This window comes from Egretta garzetta, unplaced genomic scaffold (assembly GCF_000687185.1).
Source record: "Egretta garzetta isolate BGI_Z169 unplaced genomic scaffold, ASM68718v1 scaffold320, whole genome shotgun sequence".
Lineage (NCBI taxonomy): Eukaryota > Metazoa > Chordata > Aves > Pelecaniformes > Ardeidae > Egretta > Egretta garzetta.
This window is the reverse complement of record NW_009258260.1, coordinates 2,104,536-2,129,237: the sequence shown is the minus strand read 5'-3', so window position 1 is coordinate 2,129,237 and position 24,702 is coordinate 2,104,536. Positions and strand designations below refer to the sequence as shown.

At 41.7% G+C, this 24,702-nt stretch overlaps 1 protein-coding gene across 1 annotated transcript in view; it reads right to left on the bottom strand.

The window, feature by feature from the left end:
* Positions 1–879: 879 nt before the first annotated feature.
* The window catches only part of GRAMD1C (GRAM domain containing 1C), a 54,001-nt gene continuing 30,178 nt past the window's right edge, over positions 880–24,702 (bottom strand). The window contains exons 6-17 of the mRNA XM_035892617.1: positions 23,339–23,457; positions 22,060–22,180; positions 17,896–18,058; positions 10,879–11,022; positions 9,969–10,087; positions 8,740–8,882; positions 6,896–6,999; positions 5,993–6,172; positions 4,392–4,449; positions 3,761–3,871; positions 2,786–2,891; positions 880–1,049 (exon numbers count right to left, since the gene is read on the bottom strand). Of these exons, the coding sequence (XP_035748510.1) occupies positions 972–1,049; positions 2,786–2,891; positions 3,761–3,871; positions 4,392–4,449; positions 5,993–6,172; positions 6,896–6,999; positions 8,740–8,882; positions 9,969–10,087; positions 10,879–11,022; positions 17,896–18,058; positions 22,060–22,180; positions 23,339–23,457 (1,446 nt within the window). The 3' untranslated portion in view covers positions 880–971. The remainder of the gene's footprint in view (positions 1,050–2,785; positions 2,892–3,760; positions 3,872–4,391; positions 4,450–5,992; positions 6,173–6,895; positions 7,000–8,739; positions 8,883–9,968; positions 10,088–10,878; positions 11,023–17,895; positions 18,059–22,059; positions 22,181–23,338; positions 23,458–24,702) is intronic.

The window sequence follows — 24,702 nt, the reverse complement described above, 5'->3', positions numbered from 1 at the left end:
GGGACCCCGCCCCGCCGCCCCCTCCGCGGACGGAGGAACCAACGCTGTGGTCAGCTTGCGTTAGACACGCAGGGCTGGGGAAGTTCCCTAATCCGCAGAACCCTCGGAGGGTTTCACCCAGGAACCTTCGTTTTGGGACTCAAGCACCCACGCACCCCCTCACCTGCCCTGGGCTGCAGGCAGAGAGGCCCGGGCGCTCTGCACCGCGGCAGCCAGTGCTGCCCTGTGGCCACTGTTTGAGTCCCCAGGGCTGGTGCCCCTGCCCTCACTTTTCTCATTTTCATCCTCCTGCTCCCGCTTAGAAAAACAAGCAGCAGCAGAGAAGGTGTTGCATCGTCAGTGGGCACACCACGCTGGAGAACTGAAAGAGCAGCCCTTGATGGAGGGAAAATACCGACGGCTGAAATTTCTCTGGGGGAGCTGGAAACATATGGCAGAAGGCAGCCTGCCAGAGCGCACAGTATGCAAGAGATTTAGCAAAGAGATATCGAGCCTTTTCCTGATTAATTAACTGATCTTAAAAATATTCATCCTTAAAGATAGTGACTTGTTTTAAAAGGTCCCCATGGCTTAAAAAAAAAAAAGCATATAAAGATCCTGTAGCTGTGCAACCAGTACCTGTTCTTTTTCTCCAAAACACTCTTCACAGATGGTCATTTTGTACATTGACGTAAAAACCCTGTGATTTCATTAAAGACAAGCCCAGCTCCCTGCTGAGGGTGTTAACCCCTCCTCCAAAATTCACAGACCCATTACCCGGCAGCACAACTGCCCCTCGCTCACTCAGAGGATACAGGACTGGCAGGAGAGACAGATCCAGGTTATGGGAACGCAGAACCCAACCTTTATTCCGTGCAGCTTTTAAGCCAAATAGTAAAGAGTCCGAAGGTGACAGTTAGGATCCCTTCCCCGCAAGTCCTCACGCACACATCTTTTCCTCTGACCTCCTGAATGGAAAGCTGACCTAGGTATTAACTCTCGGTCTTGCCGCTCTGTGTCCTGTTCAAGTGGTCAAAGCTTCTCTGGAGCATGGAAAGGGAGATCTTTAGCTGTGAAGACACAACCATCATACACCCCCCCCCCCCATTACTTAAGTTAGTCTCCTACACGGGTGAGTGGTATCAGGAAAATAATGTCTCCCTCCTCCTTTCCTATTAAAGATTTCATGCCATTTTCTCCTCCTTCTTTCCACAAACAGTTGCCCCGCTGTGCTCTCCTAACAGCTATACTCCATGCAGTTTATAATTACTAACAGTCCAGTACAATCAAGCCTTACCACCCCACCAGACAACAACAGTGCGGAAGATAAACCCCCCCCACTCATTTTTAGTCACAGTTAACGTCCATGCAGTTTATAATTACTAACAGTCCAGTACGATCAAGTCTTACCACCCCACCAGACAACAACAGTGTGGAAGATAAACTCCCCCACTCATTTTTAGTCACAGTTAACATTCATAGCAAATACCCTAAGGAACATGGCAGCAAAGCATGAAATTTTCCTTTAATACCTGGCCCTTCCAGTGCATTTAAGTGCACAAAATGTGTTTAGATTATTGACAACCCTCAGAAAACACAAGGTAACAGGCACTAAGATGACTTCCAGACAAAAGTGTTATTTGTGATGAAAAGGGTGGTTGAATTCTCACTTTTTTTTTTTTTAAATGCTCTATTCAAAGGGCAATTTAACACTTCAGAATTAGGAATTTTTTGGGTACTAAGCAGAGAAACTGAAAAAAAGGGTATGGAAACCAGGAAATTAATTTCTACAGTGAAGCTGCCAGCACTCTGAAGCTTTTTCAAGCTGTGATCAAAACGGTTAATATATTAATAGCAGTTTTGTGTGCAGAGACACCTCTGAATAAGGAGTATCAAAAATGGCTTCTTTTTCTACCCTCCTTTAGTGCGTGGGTGAACACAGAGCAAACTGGTGATGGATAGAGGTACATGTGAACTCCCCCACAGCTTTCCTAATCTAATAATTTCTTCTGTCACATTTTAAGATTTAATAAAAGAACTTAAAAATCAGAACATTCATAGGTTGTAAGTAAAAAAAACAAAGTACGAATTTACTGTCCTTCACTTACTGAGTTAAAATTTCAGCCTAGGGGTTTACCAGTCCTGGACTTCAGGATCAGAGAGACACAACAGCATTCAGCAACCTCATTTTTTTATATAGCGCTTGTAGTATGTAAGAACCTGGAAGTGTAAATTACTGGGAAGAAGGAAGACTAACTCCATAGGTATGGATGGAGCCTCTCAAACATACGGTCTGTAGAATTTATTTATTTTTCACTGGACATTAGGTAGCCCACTGATACCAAGGCTAAATGAAACTCTCACCAATATCTAGAAGAGCAGTGGTGAGCAAAAGCCAGGATAAACCTGATTGAAGAAACCTCATAATGAGGTGGGCAAATACTTAACATTATGTTTTGAGTCTTCTTAGACAAGAGGATCTCTTTTGAATTACTCCATTGTTTGCTTTGCCACGGTTCAGAACTGCATCAACAGATCTTGTCAATAAAGGTACTTGACAGGTTTAAGAAAATTTAACATGAATATTTAATCTTAGTCCAAAGGAAAACTAAAAAAAAAATCAACAAAACATCAGAAACATGAGCATTGCCTTTGTACCAGATTCAAGCCTAGGATAAAACAAGTATAGGAATCATGAAAGCTTTAGTTAGCACAAGAAGAAATCAAACAAAAGCTATGATGGCAGAAGGGAAAAAACTTGAGTTGAGAAACAAAGAATATCTCCAGGAAAGACCGGCAGACCTACCTGTTCAAGCATTTCAATTGAATCTCTTAAAACTCCCTTCACATGTTTAACCTGTTCCTTATCATATTGAGGGATCTCCTCTTTTGATACCATTTCTGGGGATACGCTGAAAGAGATTGAGATTACATCAGAAACATGAAACAAGCACCTCCATGCCTTCCTAAAAATAACTGAGCTCTGCCACCATCACTCTGCCATTGCTGAAAGCATCCTCTTCCAAAAGCCACATAAAAAGCTGCCTACAGCTGAACTTCAGTCCCTGTTGCCTTGAAGATACTGCCTCGAGGATATTGTCTTGGGCCTTTGTAGGCAACAGCCACCAAGAACAAATGTGTTCCTATTATGTCTGCAGTGTAAGTTCTCACACTTCAGGGGGCAAGATATTTCTTGTGAAGAAAGTTGCTCTCATCAGTTCTGAGATGATCACTATGGGAGGTCACCACACCACTTCCACACTCAAGATTAGGTTATGGTTTTTAACTTGCTTGCCAATACCACATTCAAGAGAGGAAGCAACATCTGAGCCTCTTCCATGTGTCCAAATACAAAAGGCACCTAACATGGAAGTTTGAGGGAGAAAGGGGTTTTAGCAGGAGACTCACAGGAAGAGGCTAAGAAGCTAAATTAATCTTTAACTTCACATTTGAGATCATGCTGGTTCACACAGGATGAAGCGAACACTTCGGTTCTGTGATCAGCACTATGATATTCACAGAAGATGAGTCACAGCAGGGTGATAAATACAAGCTAAGGTTAACGCTCCCCGAAAAAACAGCTTGCCAAAGGAGAAATTTATTACTGCGAGATGCAGTCAGACATGTCACTGGATACGTGCACAGACCACAGCAGAGCAGCAAGCCCCAGCAGCTTTTGAAGACTCACCACCAAGTTTCATTGTTCAAAATCTATTTCTTTAAAACAGATTCTGATGTAAGGTGAGGAAGAAAGAAAGCAAAGATTGTGAATTCAACTTACTTCAAAGAGCTTTCTTCCTGAAGCTGGACGTGATAGAGGGACTGAGCTGCATGCTCTATCTTTGACAGTTTAAGAAACAGTGTTATATTCAGCAAGACCAAGAGCAGCAAACTGTAGAGAGAAAAGAACAAAAATCAAGTCCTGTAACAATTTTGGCTGCAATGCTACAGAGAGAAGATACGGGCTACAGACAGCTAAGAAAAGAGAATCCTTCTGGGAGAAAGAAGGGTATGGGGTGGTGCTATATTGAAAAATAAAGATCTATCCAAACACTTCTTAGCAGTTAGCTTTAAGCTGTGTAATAGCAACCTATAGGAATGACACCAGTGTGTCCTCTTGGAACTCTTAAAACTAAGAATGAGTAAATTCCAGAATTTTTTCAATAGGATCAGACATATGTAAACCTGCGAGGTAGACTAGTTTGGCAAGTCAGCATTTTCATTCCATGTGTCACTTCCTAAGTCAATCCATTCCCCTCCTACACCTGAGCGCTCCTACATATACATTCAAATTAGGTTGGGATCTCTCATGCCATGTGCAATGTTAACATGCAAGTGAGGTGCAGGCAAATACAGATAAAGACCAAGATGAGCTTGAGTAAAGCCACGTTTTAATGCAAGTGAGTACTTACAAGACACTCATTACTACAATGATGGTGGTGGTCCTACTTACAGCATCTCTTTTCCTTCCTATAGGGCATGGAAGAGAAGGAGGTTAAAAAGTACTGAAGAACATTCCTAAAGGATGCCTGCAGATACATGTCAGTGCCCAGCATTTCACACAGAATAGCTCAACAGCTTCTGATGGAAAAAAATAACAGATCATGTGGGCGCACAAGATCATCTCCAACATTCACCAAGGCATTTCTGCAGTCATCTCCGACAAGTCAGCTGGACAGTCAGGCTCTTCCATCAGGAGGAAGATTCCCCCAACCCCAGTACACTGCAGAGAACACAGCTCTAGGGCATGTTCACATTAAACCTAGACAGCCTGAGAAGGCTACAGTCCATCCGTTACTAACATGCATTCAGCACATAGGCTGCAAGTCACACACTAGCAGAGACAGCCTGCAAAGTGGCTCTCTTCGCTTGTTCTGCTGGCCACTTTAGTCTTCCTAGCAACCAGTGTCAAATCAAATTCTCCTTTAACTTGCCCCATCCTTACCGGCTTGGTTTATATATTGGCCTGATGACAGCCTTTCGAAAGAGCATCTGCTAGTCATCAGACAACAGAGACCAGACACCAGTGAGGGAGAGGAAGCGTGCACGTCCTCTCCAAAGTGAGCAGTAGTCACCTACCACTGCAGGCAGGCAGATCTTTAAATATAATTTCCCTGATCTCCTAAAACCAGTTTCTTACATTTGTATTTCCTGCCCTGGACAAGGAGCATACATGAAAGCTGTAATGTATACCGAGACATACACACTCACCTGAAAAGGTAGAGCAGCAGTAGCAAAATTAAGTAATCAGGAAGTAATCTCACTACACATGCTGTTGATCCAAATGCTCTCTCAATGCTATACTCATTGTTGTCTCCCTGCTTTAAGAAAGAGCACTTGCTCCTTCTTCAGTGTTTACAAGTCAGCTTGTGTCATGAAATCCACCGTTCTCTGGTATGCGTTAGTGCACAGATGTTCCTCATCTCTGTAGGTGTAGCTAATATTGGATATGCTAGTGGCCAAGTCTGTCATGCCTAGGGGCAGTGGAACTGCAAGAAATGCTTCAGTGACCAGAAGTTACAGTAGACAGGAAATGGGCTCCTTAATATAAACAAATAAAAAGCCACAACAAAACCCTAAAACAAGATGACAGGGCCAAGAGGTGAGTGACAACGTTTAAATCAACTCACGACTTGGGTGTACAGTTATTTGAAAAAATAAAGCAAATTTTCAGCAATTTTACACAAGTCAGGTTAAATTTCTTTCTGATCCCATCTCATTTTCAAACCTATGCAGATATAGTGCAGCATTTTAGGCTTTGGTTGCTTTTTCTGTTTTAAAAACAGAAGGTGACATTAAGGTTTGACTTCATGAGATACTCATCATAAAAGTGACTACACATACTCCAAATCTATTTTATGCAAGCTTGAACCCACTAGAGCATTTGCTATCACACCTATTTAGATAAAGACAATGAGAGTAACATACACGCAAGTGTCACTCTTGCACTATTTTAAGAGTTAAGCTTTCTTGAACACACCTTTTGGAAAACACTCAATATAAAAATTCCTACCTATTATGCTGCCCTGGGACTCTACTCCCATGTCACCAGGGGAGTGTTGGGAGGAGCGTTTGGGAAGTGATTCTGCCAGACTCCGGTGTAAAGTGCGTCGTCTTCGTCTCAGGGCAACTAATTTTCCAGAGTCTTCTATGGACTGATTAATTGCATATTCCTCCATTAGGAGATCTGATTCTGCAGTGGAAAAAAAAAAAAAAAAAAAAAGAGGTTGCTGAACTTTCAAAATGAAAGCTGAAAAGCCTAGCACTGAAGACTTAAATTGTGAGATACGAAGGGCGTGGCAGCAAGAGGAGCAAGTGCATCTTCTAGTAAATGAACTTGTAGCAGGTAATTGACATAAACTACACCTTGGCCTGTGCTACCTGTCCTATTTGCTAGGTGGCACTTAGTACACTTCTCAGATGACGACGTACATTCAGCCTGTGCAGGACTGTTTAATATGTTAGACAGCAGTTGGAGGAGCACTTCAAGACACTGTTAGACTGAAACTAGGAATTGTGTTAGACTGTGAGCCTGCAGGCATGGCTGGCCAGGCTGTTAACAGACATAGCCAGCGAGCCTGCCAAGTGTCACTGTTTCTTCTTATACCTACAATAAAGGAAATACTTAAAGATAGGCACATGCAGTTGAAATTAACAGCTTTCTTGCTGCTCCTCATGTTTCCTTCAGAAACCAATTGCTGACATGGTATACAAGAGCTCCTTGTCAGCATTAAGCTGCCATGCTTCTTTTACACTCTGGAATTGGCAGACATATAGATGACAGGAACTTCTGACTTGGAGATTCCTTTGGTGTTGCCTTCTTTTCAAGCCATTCTTTAAGAAAAAGTTTGACAGACATGAAAACATACATAGGAAAGGTAACCTCCTTACTCTACCAAACAGGAAAATGCCTCACCGAGTTGTTTGAAGTTTTCCTGTATTCCTCCCCAGGTATTCTTCTCGATTACAGACTTGACAAGGCCCCAGGGCTGTTTTTTGTACTTCACTTCTGCAGAAACCCTAATAAACAGAATGCAATAGTGAAAGAGTGCTCACTAGGTAGCACAGTGTTAACAAATTTCTTATCAGAAGCAGGCCTCTACCTTACGTCCATAATCTGAAATATCAACTGGAACTGCCTTGGCTCTCCACCCGGGCAGCACTTAGGCTAAAGCAAGGCAAGAAACAGACAGCAGCAGAGACAACATATCTAGCTAAAGCTTCAGGAGATTTGAATGTCCAAATTATGGGAAACATTTTAAAGTGTTTTTTTTTTTCCTTCAGACTCAGACTAGCAGAGAATTTCTCTCCTCTGAAGTGTTAGCATTTTAACATACATTTAAAATAGACTTCAGGCTTTCAGATCATGAAGTCCTGCTTTTTACTCTGTATGTGTACAGATGATGCATTACATGGGCACTGCAATGGCAGCAGGTGAAATTCATTATCACCATTCATGCACCAAGTGCTCAGATCCTACCCTGAGCAGACAGAAATTAAAATGTGTCTTTCTGTGAGCATGATAGAGGGGAAGTGACATTCCTGCCTTGCATTCCCCAGGTCAAGCTAATCAATAATGCTTCCAGAATAGAAATGGAGTAGAATCCTTCAGAGGGCTGCTTCTAACAACTGAATAAATCCCAAAGCTCTTCACAAAGGACAAAAGGATAGCCTGTGATTTTGATTTGTTTAAGTCAAGAATACTGACCATCCTAGAATACGCTTCTTTCAACATTTTCAGATAATCATCCAAATCAATGTAAGCCCACTGTATTTCTAGTCTAACAAAACAGCATCTTTCAAATAGAGGTTTTGAGCCATTTTAAACACAGCATAATAAAGCCAGCTGTAACACCACCATGCACCTTCTGTTCTATACATGCATGCTCTGTGCACCACATTGAAACCTAAGGTTGCTCTTACCCTAGGGTTGCCATGTGTCTTAGATAAAACGAATATAGCCCTCAAAGAGGAAGAATGACTCACTCAAAAAAAAAAATCATCCAGAACACTTGTTCAAGGACATTTCTTTCCTTCTCCTCCCAGTAGAGGGGGAGTCTTCAGCACTTTTATAGCCTGAGATAAGCCAGAATAAAATCCAGGCTTGCTTCCCTTTCCTGGGTACTGATGAAGTTTGAGATAAAAGGTTTTACTAAAGACAGCACAAAATCTACCAAGGATTACATAGTCAGAAAGTCACACAAACGCACTGAACACGAAACTTTATCACTTGAGGCATTTTCAACAAATGGGAGAGGAAAGGGAAGTGCCTTTTAAGACTCCCCTATCTAGGTAGAGTTTAATAATGAAGCCTGATTCGCTTGAGTACCCTCTCTGCAAAGGTAGGTACATTCCATCTTCCCTGCACCTTCCTGGGAAACCATCCTCCTCTGCAGGCCCTTAGCAAGGATATCTGGGAAATTTTCTAATAAAACATCTCTGGTAGTTCCACAATTTATCCAACTCTCACAGCTGCACTCAAAAATGCAAGGCTGGTCAGAACCCAGTTCAGTCTTGGAGATGAGTTCTGTACCTCAGAGTCAACACAAGAGATCATTTCTCACTGAATTAATGAGATCCAAATGCAGCATACATATGACAAGAGATAAACCAAGATTATTTTTTCAGAAGAGATCCCCAACTTCAAGAGAAACTGACTTTCTCTATGCTGTTGGCAGATCTTTTGATAAGCACACTTCTTCAACCTGTAACGTACATGCCTTGGCTTCTCCCCTCCCACTGTGCACCACTCAAGCTCACCGTAATCGACACTTGTGACTGGATGTGCGGCTGATGCAGTATCTGTTCACAGTGTAGAAGTAATCATGGTAGGGGACATCGTGGGTCAGTACCTCAGCGTCCACCTGATAAGACTGGCCTTTCTGGCTCTGCTTATGCAGGATCTACCATAAAAAGAAAATAAAAAAAAAGAAGGCATATTCACCGTACCCGATTTTTTTTTTTTTCTATTCAGACTGAATTCCTTAGGCTAGACCAACCAACTCCAAATGAACTAGAGGAGGAAGAGACCCTGAGCAACCACAATAAAAACCAGTTAAGAATGGCAAGTATGGATGGGGTGGGGAAAGAGAAGACACCTCCTACTAGAGCCAACATAGGCAGCAGCGGTACTTCCCCACTGCCATTTCAAGTACCAGATGCAAGGCTGGCCACTGACTCATGACCACAGCTCTTCTTTGAGATTGACCTATGAGACCTTTCCCAAAGCAGAATTACAGAATAGGTGAGATTGGAAGGCACCTCTGGTGGTCCAAGAACCCTGCTCAAGGTGGGCCATCTAGAGCCCCGGACCACGTCCAGATGGCTTTCCAGTATCTCCAAGCAAAGAGATGCCACAACCTCTGTGGACAACCTGTTCCAGCGCTCCATCACACCCGCAGTAAAAAAATGTTTCCTGACGTTCAGAGGGAACCACCTGTGTTTCAGTTTGTGCCCATCACCTCTGGTCCTGTCACTGGGCACCACTGAAAGGTATGGCCTTTGGTGGTGAAGGCCTGGCTCAGTTTTCTTTGCACCTCCCTTCAGATACTTATATACACTGTAAGATCCCCCTGAGCCTTCTCTTCTCCAGACTGAACAGTCCCAGCTCTCAGCTGTTTCTCGTATGAGGTGCTCCAGTCTTTTAATAATCTCAGTGGCCCTTTGCTGGACTCTTTCCATCTCTCTCGCATAATGGGGAGCCCTTCATTGCATCTTCTAACATCTCTCATGAATTGGGGTGTGAACACTTTTCCCCACAGACTTCGTGGGAGAAGTTTACAGCCACCTGTTAAGGTAGAAAGCCTCTCTGATTTCATCAGCATTTGCTCACTAAGAGGGGCAGCATGCTACCCTTAGAGATCTATGTTTAAACTGCAGATCCACATGCAGCTCACTGAACTCCAATCCATGGTCAATCCTCTGAAAGACTGTAGAGTTGACCTCTCCTTTCCTTTAAAGGGCACCAGACACACACATGCACACAGTACCTGCTTTTCGGTTGCAGTTGTGAACTTCCCGCAAAGTGGATTGTTAATCGTTACAGTGTACGTCAAAGTCCTCAACTGATTGCCACTGGAATCTCTATTCCAAGGGGTTGATACAGCATCTAGGTGAGAAATTATGCAGAATCTCACATGCAGATTACCTAAAAGGCATTATCTCTGCCCTTTCATATCCTAAGAGCCTAAGAACAGTGGTGGGAAAACAGACAGAAGACAGATTCCAAATGGGGGTGGTTTTTGCAGAAGGGAAAATTGTAGTTCACTGATGAACAAAGGTGAGGCATTAAGTAGCTGAACCTGAGTCTACTGAAAGAGACATGAGGGTGGGGAGAAGAGTAAGCAATTAAACAAAAATATGTCATTTCCCATCGGCTTAAAGTTGAATAGATTCACTTAGCATTATCAAAAGCTTTTGCCACTTTGCCTTCCAAGCTGACACTGAATAAATATTACCCATTTTGACTTAATTTTCTGTTCTTATGATCTCAGTGAATAAAATTTACTCATCCAGAAAATTAAAGCCTGTGAGTATCGTTTAGGAGGATGCAATGATTCTGCCTGTGTGCCAGCCATACACATTTCACTATTTCTGGGACACAATGTAATCAGAAGTACCCCACAGAATGCATCAACTTAATAGCCTACCCAAAATTCAAGCATTAAGGTGCAGTTTTGTGGTGCACTGAAATGAGGTTTTTATTCCAAAATGTGACTGATCTACAGATACAACAGGCTAGCTTTAAATATCCTCTCTCATAACCGAACTTTGAAGCTTCCAAATTATCTTAAAGCAAGGTGAAACTTAAAATTCAACTTAGCCCTGTTTAACATTTCTCAGCGGTTGAAATTTGCAGGACAGTTTGCAACACAGACAGGAAGGAGAAGAGTATATTACCTACTATACTCCTGGAATTGAGAAACCTCTGCATGAAGTGAGAATTGGTGAAAAGGATTTCAAACATCTTGTCTGCAGTGATGTGGAAAACTCTGTTTATAAAAAGTCTCCCATAGAGATCATTCTCAGACACAGTCTCCTTCACTGCTAAAGAAAGGCAGAGAGATCAGGTTAAGAACAGTATTATGAAGGAACTTTACAATATTCTAAGCTTTATTACACCTCAAACCCTTCCCAAGTTTGCATCAGCATTTGTTTCCCACTGTCAGAAACCCAGTACTGCTAGCAGCACATGATTTGGTAGGTAGGTTGTCTTAAGAAGCAAAGTCCAGAGCTGCTTTTCCAGTCTCCCCATCTCCCCCCATTTCCCTGTAAAACATAAATTGATAAATCAACATCACAAGGTCCCATCCCTTTAGCTTTGCCTTCAGTATTCTACTACTCCTACAAGAAACACTGGGGAATACAAAAAGTTAGCATAATCTTCATTAATATGTGTGTCTATTATACAAAGGACACATGGGTAGCAAGCAGGACAGTGAAACCATACTAGCTTTCTCCTTACTCGTGGCTAGTTTCAGAATTCTGCTTTTACCATCTGTAGTGCTGGTAGTGTCCACAATCTAAGAGACCAGCTACAGACTCCTAAACAATTTCTGAAACTGTTCCTCCCTCCATACCTATTTGTAGAGGAATGCAAGAGGTACCCTGCTCCACTTTGCAATCCTGAAAAGTGCACCAAGATGCTTAATTGCCATCCCCTATTTCGAAACCACCAACAAGCGCCCCAGTGGTGTTCTGTGGCTGCAGCACTGATCTTTGCTATTTCTGCTTCTTGTTGGTTGCTGGCATGACTCAGCTTTGTGGTTGTCTCAGCCACTCTTGCAAGAGATAAGGGACAGAATTATAATCCTGGAGGGCAAGCAGTTTCCTATGCCAACCCCAACTCAATCTGCTTATGCTTTAGAAACAAGTCCATCCTAAGCTGTAATTACAAACAAAAACCCTACCCCCACGCATCACTAAACCAAAACAAAAAGCCTGAAAGCAGATCTTGCAGAAGCAAGACATAAGCTAGGATGCCTAACCTTTCAACTGACACAAATGAATGCTCAGAGCTAGCAAAAGTCAGTGCCAGCCACCAATACAAAGGTAGCTTGAATATCAAGCTATAGTTCACAAGCTGCCTATAGGCTAAGGTTACAACTTCTAAAACATTACTGCTTGGTAGCAGTCAGTACTGATAAATGCAAATGCAGCAACTAAACACCGTAACAGTCCCCAATAAAATCCAATTCTGACTCTGAGCAGACTTCTGCCCTAGTGCTGCTTCTAGCCTCCTAAAAGTCCCTGTTGTACATCTGACTCCAAAGAAGTTCTCTTTGACCTAATCAGGCTTCAATGTAGGACCCCAAGAGTGAAGCACGAATGCCATATTTTTGTCATGCACAAGAGATGGACTTCCTTCCCACATCATGTTCTGCTTATGCAACTGTTCAGTCTATACAATTGCGAGGTGGGACAGAAAGCAAGCACACGTTTTAAGAGGCCCATTTAACCAGCCAATATGCAGCCATTATACGCTAGTATACAGATTCTGCTGTTCTGAAACATTCTGTGGGAAGCCAGAAATTCAGCCTGGGTTTTCAGCTTATGCTCACTGTATTTCCTCTCAGAGCTCAACCTAATTCCAGAAAAATGCAGTCAGAGTGAACTATAAGTTTGTCCTCAGCTAACAAGACCTCAACGTTACAGACCTCTCCTTTCAGAGTGCATTCCCAGCTTCCTCTCTTTTGCTCAGAGACAGGAAGCTGCAGATATTGATGTTGACATCCCTTTTTGCCTACTGTGCATCAGCTAACACGCATGGAGTCAGATACCAGGTAATTCAAACCTAGTTACTCTGGTTGAGTCTTACTCAGATGGACCTTGACACGCCCAAGGAATCTGCTACCACTTTAAAAGAAAACACAAAGGCCCAGACACATGATCAAGTCACCATGCATCAGATAAGCCTTGACAGCTATTTGTATATGTCTCCACAAATACAAGATAATACAAGCTACCTTTGCCCCAGTGAGGCTTAGCTAAAGGACACACCTTTATGTTCACCTGAAATGCCTGAGGACAGCAACTATGCTTCTGCTGATGTGAGGCAATTTGATAAGCCACAGAAACTTATGATACGCACAAAGTCCGTGCATTAGTACCTTAAGGTGCAGACCTTGCTACTGAGATATTTTACCCGTCAAGCATGAGGTCTCTTCTCCTTCTACTGAAGTCTTTAACAAGAGCATCCATGGGTCTATACAAAATTTCCCGCTAGTCGACTTACCTATGCTATTTCTATCTAGTCATGCCTCTAATAAGGAATAGTCACTGAAGTGCCAAGTGCATGAGAGTTTTTACTTACAATCCCTCTCAGCTCTTGGAACAAACAAGCACAATTTTAAAAAATGGTGTCATCACATAAAGCAGTATTTTCAGAAAATCCAAGCTGAAACTGGGCTGATGTACCAGGTCCACCAGCCACTTTAGATGCTAAGATTTAAACAGCTGTTTTCCAGAAAGCCTGGAAATCTTTCCGACGATAGGTCTGGAAGGTACGTGTATGAATGCTGCTGTGAGTTCCACATCCATGGAAGCAAGTAGGAGCATACACCAAGAGCATGACAAGCTACAAGTCACTTCCATCTGGGCTGCTCAGAGCTTATCTGTGGGAATCTTAGATGAAGCAGTGAGCAGAAACAGTAGCACAGCAAAGAATAAGCGCACAGTATACACGTTTGCAATCTGAACAGAATTGAAAGCTTTAGTAACTCATCTCTGCTACAAATGTCTACTGTTTTCTTTTGCTTAACTCACACAGGTAAACCTACCTGCCTTTTATTTATCTCAGTAGTAGAGCAACATCAAGCATTTTACCCAGGACTGGCTTAGAAATGAACAAAATGTTTTGTGCAGGTATCTAGATATCAATCTAACTGCTCAACTTTTAACGCTGTTCTAACCCCTCAGCAGTATGCAATTATCCACCACTAACTCTCTTAGCCTGCATACATTTATAGATGAATTGGAGCTACTGTCTGATAAGAGAACATGAGATTATTTTGACTTTAGGCTAGGATCCCTAGGGACACAAAAATCCAGAAGCAAACATATTACCCAGGGTGTCCTAGTTCAGCATGAAGACAGCAAGTCTGTTCCCTCCCCCACTATTGCCTTGCACTTCATAAGGTCATTTTCATCACTGCAAGGCAAGCTGTGAAATAATTTTTGAATATAATACCATTATGCAGCAGTGATTGCAGAGGTTTGAAAACATCTACAGTGCAAAAAGAGAGAGACACACAAAACTGGAGATGGGGGGAGGGAGAAGGGAACAGGAAAAAAAATTATTCTTAAAATTCCCGTTAACAACCAACAGCTCCAAGCTAAACACGCACCACAAGCAAATTAAGAAAGCTGAATGGGTAAGAGCAGAGGGTATCAAACAAATTAATAAAATGTCTGATTTTTCCAGTCCATGGAGTTGAGGGAGGATCAGGAGAAAAAAAACGTATATATATGCAAATCTTGGCACTGTTGAGGATTTCTATGCCACTGCAGATGGGGAAAAATTGCACACTGCATGAAGAATATGCAGGCAGGAACCTTTAACCAGATACATCTGAAATCAAGTCAATAAAACTAATTCCTAGAGTGAACGTGTTCCAGGCACGATCTATTTAAAGACTGCATCAGCAATATTAACCATTATCAAAGAGTTCTCCTATATTTTAAAAGGCTACACACAAAATGAACTTGGGGAGGTACTAAGTATTGTGACAATGCTAGCTTTTTCCAGTTCACAAGAAAAACTTATGCCTTTTGCCTTCAGATAACTCAAACATATATCCTCCAAACGCCAAAGCAACAAATAATTAGTAGTTATATATTCAACAGAATACCCGCTTTTGCTATTTTGATTAAAATGCCAACAAGGTAACAGGGCTACTCCTCCTTACATACATTGTATATGCCAAATTTTCTACCTTGGGGAAAAAAAAACAAGCCACCAAAGCAAAACAACAAAAAAACACAGCTGCCCAGGGCTGAACTAATTTCAGCCACCATGTATTTCAAACATTTTCTGCCATATATGTCCTTATCTGCAAGAAAAGGCAAGCTACCGCTCCACTGCTGTACCCATCTTGCAGCACTACAGTGCAAGCAGTTATGCTCTCCTGCAGCCCACACATTTAAGGTGGTTATTAGTACAAATAGAAACTATGGTGAGTCTGTCAAGTTATGCAAGGAGATCAGAAATTAGTGATGTCTGCACATACAGTAAAGCTTTCTAACAGAAAAGACTGTTTTCCAATTTCTTGCTTCCCCCTTCTTTCTTTGAAGTATTTTATGCTGCTGAACACTGTCATTGCATATAGAAACTGTACATACAAGAGAGTCATTTGAGGAAATCCAGAATCTCCTGGCGCTATTTTGGAAATATGTATTCTGTGCTCAAACTAAGATTTGTTTTCCAAAATTTGGAATCAAGACCACAGATACTAATTTTCAGCTTAGCCTAAAGTTTATCATCACGGCTCAAGATTTATGCCCCAATTTATGAAACCGAACAAAAGCACTGAGATGCAGGTCAACAGGACAGTGGCACACAGTAAGATGGAAACACCTCCCCCACCCCCCAGTAAGTGATATGAGACTTGCTTAGGGCAAGGGAGCTCTTGGTGCCAGGCTCTGGCATTCCAGCTTTGGGTGTCAGGTGGACACGGAGTTGGAGAACAACAGTCTTGAGCTCGCCCCTCACCTTATTTGCCAGGACACCTCCATGGGCAGCCTGAGTATGAGCCAGAGGACACAACAGAGATTAATCGCATGGGTAAACCTTTGCCATGTGGGAAAGCTAGTTTCGTTTGCATGAAGGCATTCACCTTGTAAGAGTATGGGGGAACTGCAACAGAAAACAGACAGAGAAACAGAAGAAAAAAGAAGTTCCAAGCATGAAGGGAATCTGAGAGAAAAGATTAATGTTGTGGGACTAGAAAATCCTGCTCTGAATTAAAAAAAATGTCGTGGGGGGAGGGAGGAGAAATAAGAAAAGCAGCATGAAGTCAGTTCTCTTTTAAAGAGACATCTCCAGTTCAATATGCTCTATTTACTCAACACCACCAATGCAGAGATGACAGAGTATTTACTGCTATCATTTAGGCAAACAGCAGCATGAAAGACAACAGGACTATTTTCAATCAGTTTCACTGGAGACCTTTACCATAAAAAAATAAAATCCAGAGACAGAGGAGAGATGTGGTACCAAGACAATAGGAAAACTGCAAGGTATCTAAAACATGCAAAGGCCAAAACTTTCTGCTGCTCTAATAGATACACCTGTGGCGGAGTAAACAATTAATTTGTGAAGCTTGTGAAGCGTGTAGGAGTATGGCATAAACAGCAGCCGGTTCAAGTAGGTATACTTACAAAAATTATACAGCCTGACATGCATTGAGTTGGATCTGAACTCAAGCAAACACAGAAGCAGTGTGAGTGAGCAAAAGGAAAGTTAGTTGAATATAAAGTATAGCCTCAGGCAACAATCACAACTTGCAGGCGGCCAATTCAACCCATGACTTTGAAAGCTTTCCTCGACACCTCAGTGATCCCAACATAATGACACCTGCAAGCAACTTCAGATGTCAACTCTGTTTGAAAGGATAAGATGCAGAGTTTCTCAGCCAGATTAAGAATTGGCCTCAATTAACTGAACTGTTCTATTCCCACCAACAGGTGATGTAAGCAAGCTATCTCTTTGCATAGGAGATACTGAGCACACTGCTACTGTTGAGCTTTTCTGTCCTTCATTTGCACACCACCATACCACTCTGGAACCAATCCAGGTTGTGCACACCTTGTTTTAAAGGCATTTACAGAGTCCAAGATTGGGATATTTAACAGAACATCCACCACAACTTCAGTGAGCTGTTTGAACAACTTCAGCAAAAAAAAGCTTCCCCATGGTAAGTGAAAAGCTCACCTTAGAGAGCAAGAACTTTTCAGGGGCTACTGTGGGACCACAGAACAAGCACCCACAAGACCTCAGCACAAGTCTCACTGTCATTCAGCCCGGGTAGAAAGCACACTCTGGCCTTACACTCTTCCCCAGGACACTGCAAAAATGCTCATACCAAAACCGCTATGAGACATATAGCTATGCTTTTCTCTCCTATGGTGAGAAGGGGAAAGGAAGCACAAAACAGCCAAGTTACAATCTCTACCCTACTGTGGTATTTAAGTTTCTTCTCATCTTGTACTGGGTAATGAGGTATGAGTTATGAGGATGGTATATCAGGATCCATTAAGATACTGTCTTGGCACACAGAGTATAAGCTGCTCCAAGATATGTGTTAAGGTTTTTAATCTTCAGACCAGATTCAGAATGTGCACAATGCACTCCTGAACTCTGGGAAGTTGTCTTGCCTGGACTTTCAGTGAGTTCCTCAGTTTACTCCATCAATAACATTGAAGCCCATATGCCTTAAGAAAGTAGAAATGTAAATAAGGGGGGTTGGGAAGGTGGGGGAATCTTTCCGAAACTGGAGAACAGTCTGAAATGTTTCCCCTCAGTTCCCAAGAAATGAAAACAAAGGAAAGAAAAATATTTTAAATACCTGTGAGAGCATGGAAAGTGAACAAACACCACCACATTGTCAAGAAACTTACTTTTTTTAGTTTAAGCTGTTAGCAACTCTTTATGCACCAAAGGAGAAAAAGCAAAACTACAATTTCTTTTTGTTCTAAACATCCCCAACAACTTTTTTTTTTCCTCCCCAGAAGCTAAGTAAGATACAAAGATGTTCTTGCTGCAATTCTGTGAAACATACACAGATGTTTTTGCTGCAGTTCTGTGAAACAAGAGCAAACAAGTTTCAGAAGATTAGAAAGTTCTCTAACTTGCTCCACTAGTGAGACGGAACACCAGAGTCAGGATGTCTTACAGATCCCGACTGTTAAGAGATTTACCTTCTTCACTATCTGATGCACTGCTCTTCTCTGGAACGTTTTCATTCTCATTCAGATCCAAGGACTTTTCTAAAGACCTGCTCCTGACTAGCTTAACAGGTTTTCTTTCTGAAGATGGAAGAGGGCTCTTCTTTATTTGCTTCTCACTTGGGGACTCCTCCACCTGAAATAACCAAGAGAAAAAAAAACACATCAGTAACCACAGACCATTTAAAAAAAAAAAAAATAAACAAGGAGAAAGTTACTTTCAAAGAAGAAAGCCATATAAAGGAAGCCACAAGTTCTATCTGCTCAGTTACCACACAGTAAAGCACTAATTTCTTCCTTGTCCCCCTACCCCAGCCAACATCCCTTCCTCTTTATTTCAAACTTTCACTTGACCCTGGTAACAAGGGACATATTTACTCATCTGTACTGTCATACCTAGACCTGCCTTAAAAGGGACAGTTTACTCCCCATCCAGGCCCCATGCACCCACCTGCACAGTTTAGTCCCCTTCTCTGCATCAACACCAGTGTTTATAAATTCATTAACTTACCACAGATTGTTTACTTTTTATTGATCAGGTTAGTTTTTTCCTGCCAGTTTAGCAAGGGGTCCAACAATCCTGATGGGAAGTACAATGAAATAGGCAGGGCCTCCCTTTTTCAGCAAGATTAGATCATCCCAACTACATATTTGAAAGGTGTTCCTATTTTGTAGGGCTCTATTGCCCTTTGACAAAAAAAAGTTTTAAAACACTGTCTAGAGCCATCCTACTTACAAAACGTTACTTCTCGGGAACAAAGCAATGGAGTATCATTTGCCATCTCCCATACATAAGCAGGACAAACCCCAAAACATCAGCCACTGAATCAATGATGCAGTTCTTAACACTAATCTATAACAACCAGCAGCTAAGCGTATGTGCCACTGCACACTTCAAGAAGTAATTTCTAGTGAAACTGCATGCCCAAGCTTTGTACATCTCAAAATGCCACCCAAAAAGTTTGGCTACCAGCTACGAATCATAATTTTCATTCTAAACTTCTCAAAGCTCCCATTGCCTCCAGTGGAACAGCTGGGATCAATATAGTACAGCCCCCTCATCTGCAGTAGTGCATGGACCATAATAAATAAGATCAGGCCTCCTCAGCTGAGTAGTTCCAATTCATCTGCAATACCATCATCCCTAAAGATTATTCAGCACTGACTCAAAAAAGCAAGAGCATCCGCTACTTGAATAGCCACCACATACTTCCTGTACTTGGCTTTTTTCAAAATAAAGACCATCTACTTTTTTGTGCAACTGAGGGCCATTAGTAGGAGGCGGGTGGCTGGAAAACAGAGATGGGCATGAATGTGATTGCAGCATAAGAAGGCAAAAATACTCCCTCAAGGTCAAAAAAAAAAAAAAAAAAAAAGGAAGACTGCATAAGAAAAGCAGATCAATTAACAAATGCTCCTATTGAAAGCAGCTACCGTGCCTGAAGTTATACTCAGTCACACAACAGGAACTAGGACAGAACAAACATTTCAATACCAAAAATATTCTACCAATACAGATGGGAAGACAGAAATGAGCTAGTTGTGACTAAACAGTCTAAAAATTGACACACATCCAGCACAAATCCACAGGAACTTTCATAGCATTTTGACAAGGATAAGGGATCTGGTGAACAGGTGGATCTCCCACCAGCAGCATAAGAGCAGCCCCACTATGCCATACGCAGAGCAGCAAAGTCAGGCTCAAGTCAGAAGACTAGAGCAACAGCTCCTACAAAAAAGCCTTTTGTGATGTCAAGGGAAGAGGAAATTCACACTTTTGGAATAATTGACCAATTCAAACACAGCTTTCTTGTTTCTGTTTTGGGGTTTTTTTTTTCCCCCCCTAAAGAATAATGATTTTAAGATCTGATAGCTAGAATTAAAGAAGTATAATTTCTTCCTTGAATTCAAACACAGCTTTCTTGTTTCTGTTTTGGTTTGGTTTTTTTTTTCCCCTCCTAAAGAATAATGATTTTAAGATCTGATAGCTGGAATTAAAGAAGTATAATTGCTTCCTTGTGTACATTTATCTCCTAAGCTAGTCCAGTACTGCTAAGGCCTGTGCCAAGGCTTTTCAGTTTTTTAACCTGTGAACAGCAGGCTCTGGGACTGTAAGGCTCTAAGGTCTCCCTAGGAAGGGTGGAGGGAAGAAGATGGTAAGGCAATAAGGTGGTTCCCACATTGTGAACACATGTGCCATGACTGTGTGTTACAAGTAGACTTTCATTAATCAACTATGGACAGCTACCGACAATATTTTTTCCAAGCCCACACCTCCATTTCAGATCTCCCTCTGAAGAGAGCTTTGGGACTTACTTTGCCTACCAGAGCAGGAAAGAAGGGGTTAAAAGTCTGTTTCTCTCCAGTCTTTGTAAGGTGATCAAAATGTGTCTTGTGTCATCAGTGTCATCAGTTCTTGATAAATACATTCTAGGCACTACTGACTCCTCCCATTGTCCCTGTGCTTCTACAACACAGGCTGTAATCCTGGGGCTGTGGAGAGGGTGTCAACATTCTCGATAAGTGCCAAGTGACACATACAGGTGAACACAATCATTATGTATTTTAGTTACACTGAAGCAGTAAGCCCAACAGTTTAGTTAAGCATTTATCAATACTGCACTTCTACACTACAATTAAAGGACTTCTTAAAATCCATTTATTCAAGGGAGAATCCCAGCATTTTTCCTTGCCTACAAACCAAGTTCCTCAGTATTACTGCTTACCAGTGTGCCCAATTAGATCTAGCACCTGCAAGAGACACCTCTGGGCGTGGCATCCAGTAGGTAAACAAAACACTTCTTTTGCAGGCAGAGCAATTATTTTTAAATGGCTTGTTCTTGTGCAAATAAGACTTACAAGTCCAAACCAAGGCTACCTGGGTAGATTTTTAGTTATCCCGAAGAGCTCAAATTCCAGCAGCATCCACAGGCCTCCCCCTTACAGCTCTCCAACAATCTTGCTTTATACTGCTAGGATTTCCGTGAGGGATACCCATCATCCTATCAATTAAACTTTTAACACCTGACAAACAAATACCAATATTGTTTGCTGGGTATGAGTCTCTCTAGCCATTAACTTGGACTTTGGCAAAACTATTTCCTTCCAGATCAGTTTCGGCAAGTGACAAAGACAGAAGATTTCTATTGTAGTAAACCTTATTACTAACATCTTTCTCCCCTCCCCAAATTTTCCAAAGCAGAAACAGCAATTAGGTACCCAACCCTAGCGAAGTTTAGAAGAAACACTTCAGTGCTTTATTTGCTTTTCCAAGCTCTTTCCGTTGGAGTATCTGTTAATCAAGAGAAAATGCCTGTAACCTTTCAGGACTACAACTACACACAGGAGTCCCAGCAACTGTGTTAGACACTGTGCACACCTCAGTTACCACTACTAATGCGCTTGCCCTCCCAGCCAGCCAAATACAGTCACAAATTTCATACATTCGCATGAGTGAAGCACCCATGTTTGTTCAGTTGTATCAACCCAAGGCATTAAGGGAAAACTCATCTTTATTATATTGAGTGTGGTTTTTTCCTCCTTCCTCCTAAAACATTTCCACAAGTGTAAATAAAAAAGGTTTTGTATATTCACAGCAGCAGACCTACTGACCTTTGAAGGCAAGGACAACACAGCGTAACTACCTGCTAATAAATCTCATGTATAAGAGACGCGTAAGAGGAAATATTTTTTAACAACAAATAGCACAAGCAAGAAAGCAATGGAAGTGAACAAAGGCATTACTTTCATAAATGCACTTGCATAAAAATGCACATGGTCCCTAGGAAGGTGAATAAAATGGTTAATTTTGTTTTTACAGCTGGGAAGACCAAGGCATAAGCCTCAGCATTCTAGCCAGGTGATGCAGCAAGTCAGTGATGGGCCATTGCTGAAATTCACAGCAACAATATTCTCTTATACAGAATTTCGTTCATTTCCAAGTTAAAAAGGTATTCATGAAACCTGAAGATACTAATATTAATTTCTGATGCAAAAGCCTTCTAGACTACCATATTTCACAGGCTTCTTTAGAAATTACAATCCCCATGCATTACAGACACATGCTTAACAGATATACAAGATAAGCATATATGCTTATCAGTTACAAATAGTAAAAGAGGCTGTGTCGGCACTTACTCCTGGCAACGCATGGCTGTTCAGTGACTCTCCTTCTGTTTGAAGCGTGGGTTCGCGAACTAAGCCAATCATTTTAGGTAGCTTTTCTTCCCTTTCTCCAGAATCATCACAAATGGCGGATCTGTCAAAAGCAAAAAGGAAGATACCTTTGGAGATTATAAGTGCAGAAAAATCTGAGAAAGCTTCTCACGTGCTATTTTTACATTCAAACCATGGCTGTTCAGCTAATATTAAAAACTACCAACTCATTCTTCCCACATTCATCTCATTAATCTCTCAAGCCATTTTCCTCACCCTAGCCACCTCCCAGAAGATTCAGCTTCTGACCATAAAGTTAGTACAACCAAGCACTGGTGAATCAGAGAGAAAGTGAGTGTTGTGGGAAAAGAGGAAGCAGAGATAGCTTAGAACAAGTTTGGAAAGAAAATGTTTTAAGAAAGTCTGAGACAAGGATTTTTTTCCTGCATTCTTTATTCCAGAGTTACAGTACTTCATTTTTTACAGGGGAAAAAAAAAAAAAAAAAACTCAGATAGTATTTAATAGGAGATCTTTTGACGCTTGCAGTGAACTTAAGATTTTTTTCTAACAAACATACTCAGATAACACAGGATTGAAAAAAGAAACCTAAATTACATTGTTCAGTTTTGTAGAGCCATACTTATTTATGTCCAGATACAAAAATTAAAGCCCCATTATTAGATTGACACTGGCAGTTCATAAGTTCACATTTGTTCCAAAAAATCAAGGCAATCATTTGAAAAAAAAAAAAATCCACATACAGTTAGATTATTCCAGCTTCCTAATTCAAACTGAGGACAATTCAAAAATAATATAAGACCTCAGACATCAGAAGAACATAGCAAAACAAACATTTCTCCATAGAAGAGAGGAAAAAGTGTTTGAACATCATATCTAGCTCTATTCCATTCAGCCCTTCCACATTGTTGAAGTGCACACAGATCCTAACTAGATACCATCATAAGAAAATGTCGCTAGTTACACTGTCCTGCTGATATCCCTAAGCAGATCCAGGGAGAAAAAGTCTTCCTATCGCCCTCCTCTAAGGGGCTCAGCTGTGTTCCTACTGGTTTAGACAACAAACACAATTAAGTTTTTATGCGTGCTCAGTTTATGCAGTTTGGTTCTTTGCATCCTTTTACTGTAGGTTTAACCTTTCTGGTAAGGCTACAGCAGCGCTTCTGAAAAAGAATTTCTAAGAAAGAGGACACTGCTTCTTTCTCCCTGAGTATTTCAATAAGCTTGATAGCCTCCCCTTACCGAGGCTGCCCGTTGTCCTCAGAGGATGAGTGGAAGCTCTCCATCTCCTCGCTGTTCAGGCCCAGCTCAGAGCCATAGCTCTGGTGCACCAGCTGCCAGAATTCCTGCTTGGTCAGCCTCTGAAAGAAAGTGAGCCGGTCAAAAACTACAGTATGGGACAGTAAGGCACAGGAGGTAAAACAGTAAGAAGTTTGAATTACGCCACAGCCTTTAACCTCAATTCTGACAAGGACTGAAAGCATTTAGGTATCACATTTCAAGATTGGATTTCAGCATTTTGGGGAACTGTACTCCTACCTACTCCATATTCCCAACACATCAGTGTTCAACCAATAACATCAGACAAGAGAAAAATTGTTATTTCAAGAAAACACACACTTGTAGCCACTACTTGCTTTTCCACGTATCACCAATGTTTTCACAGATATCTTCAAGGTAGCTCCCCCTTGTCTTTCACGCGATACAGCAGAAGACCAGTAACTAGTAGACAGCCAGCGACTCCCTCTTTTATCTTGGACAAACTGCTTAATAGATACACGCCTGTTTCCTCAGGATGCTCAGGGTGCTTTACAAATGGTGAGAGGCTAGCGTTTCAGTCACTACAGACAGCGGTGTCTAGGTCAGCCAACTGTCCACTTTGCCACAGTGGGACAGGAGGTCCTGGCTTTAGAACGACACCAGAATCCCCTTTTACATAAAATAGTTGCTTTTGCTCAGTAATAGTGTTACCTTGACTCATCACTAGCTACTCTTCTCTTTCTCTATAATCTCTCTGCCGTGTTCCATGAATTTTCATAGCTACCAGGATATATTTAAATTCTCTCAGATCAGGAAAAGTCAGGAAGTGAAAGTAGTATGACAAACTCGTATCGGCAATGTAAGCAACTAGTTTCAAAGTCCACTTCAGCTGTAAAGGGGGGGAAAAAGGGAAAAAAAAAAAAACCAGAGACAAAGGAAATAAGGTTGTGGGATTTAACAGAGCTCAGAGAGCAGTACCAGTGATCTTAAAAAAAAAAATTAAAAAAAAAAAAAAAAAAAAAAAAAGAAACCCCACACTGAAAAATGTCCCCCAAAAAAAAAAAAAAAAAAAATGAGACACCACACTGGAAAATGTGCCTCAGCCACAATCCATATTGATCAAGGGAACAGAACCGCGCTAATGAGGCAGTAACACAAGTACCGCTTACTATTTGCATGAAATGATCACAGTAAATACCCATGCATTATTTAAAGGGCTTTTAAATGATCCTCTCCACCTCCCTGCTCCACCCCCAGAGCGCTATACCACCCGCCGTTTCAGACAGCGGTGGAGGAGCTGACCCCCCGGCGGGACGGCCAAGGCGCGCCCGCAGCCACCCCCGGCC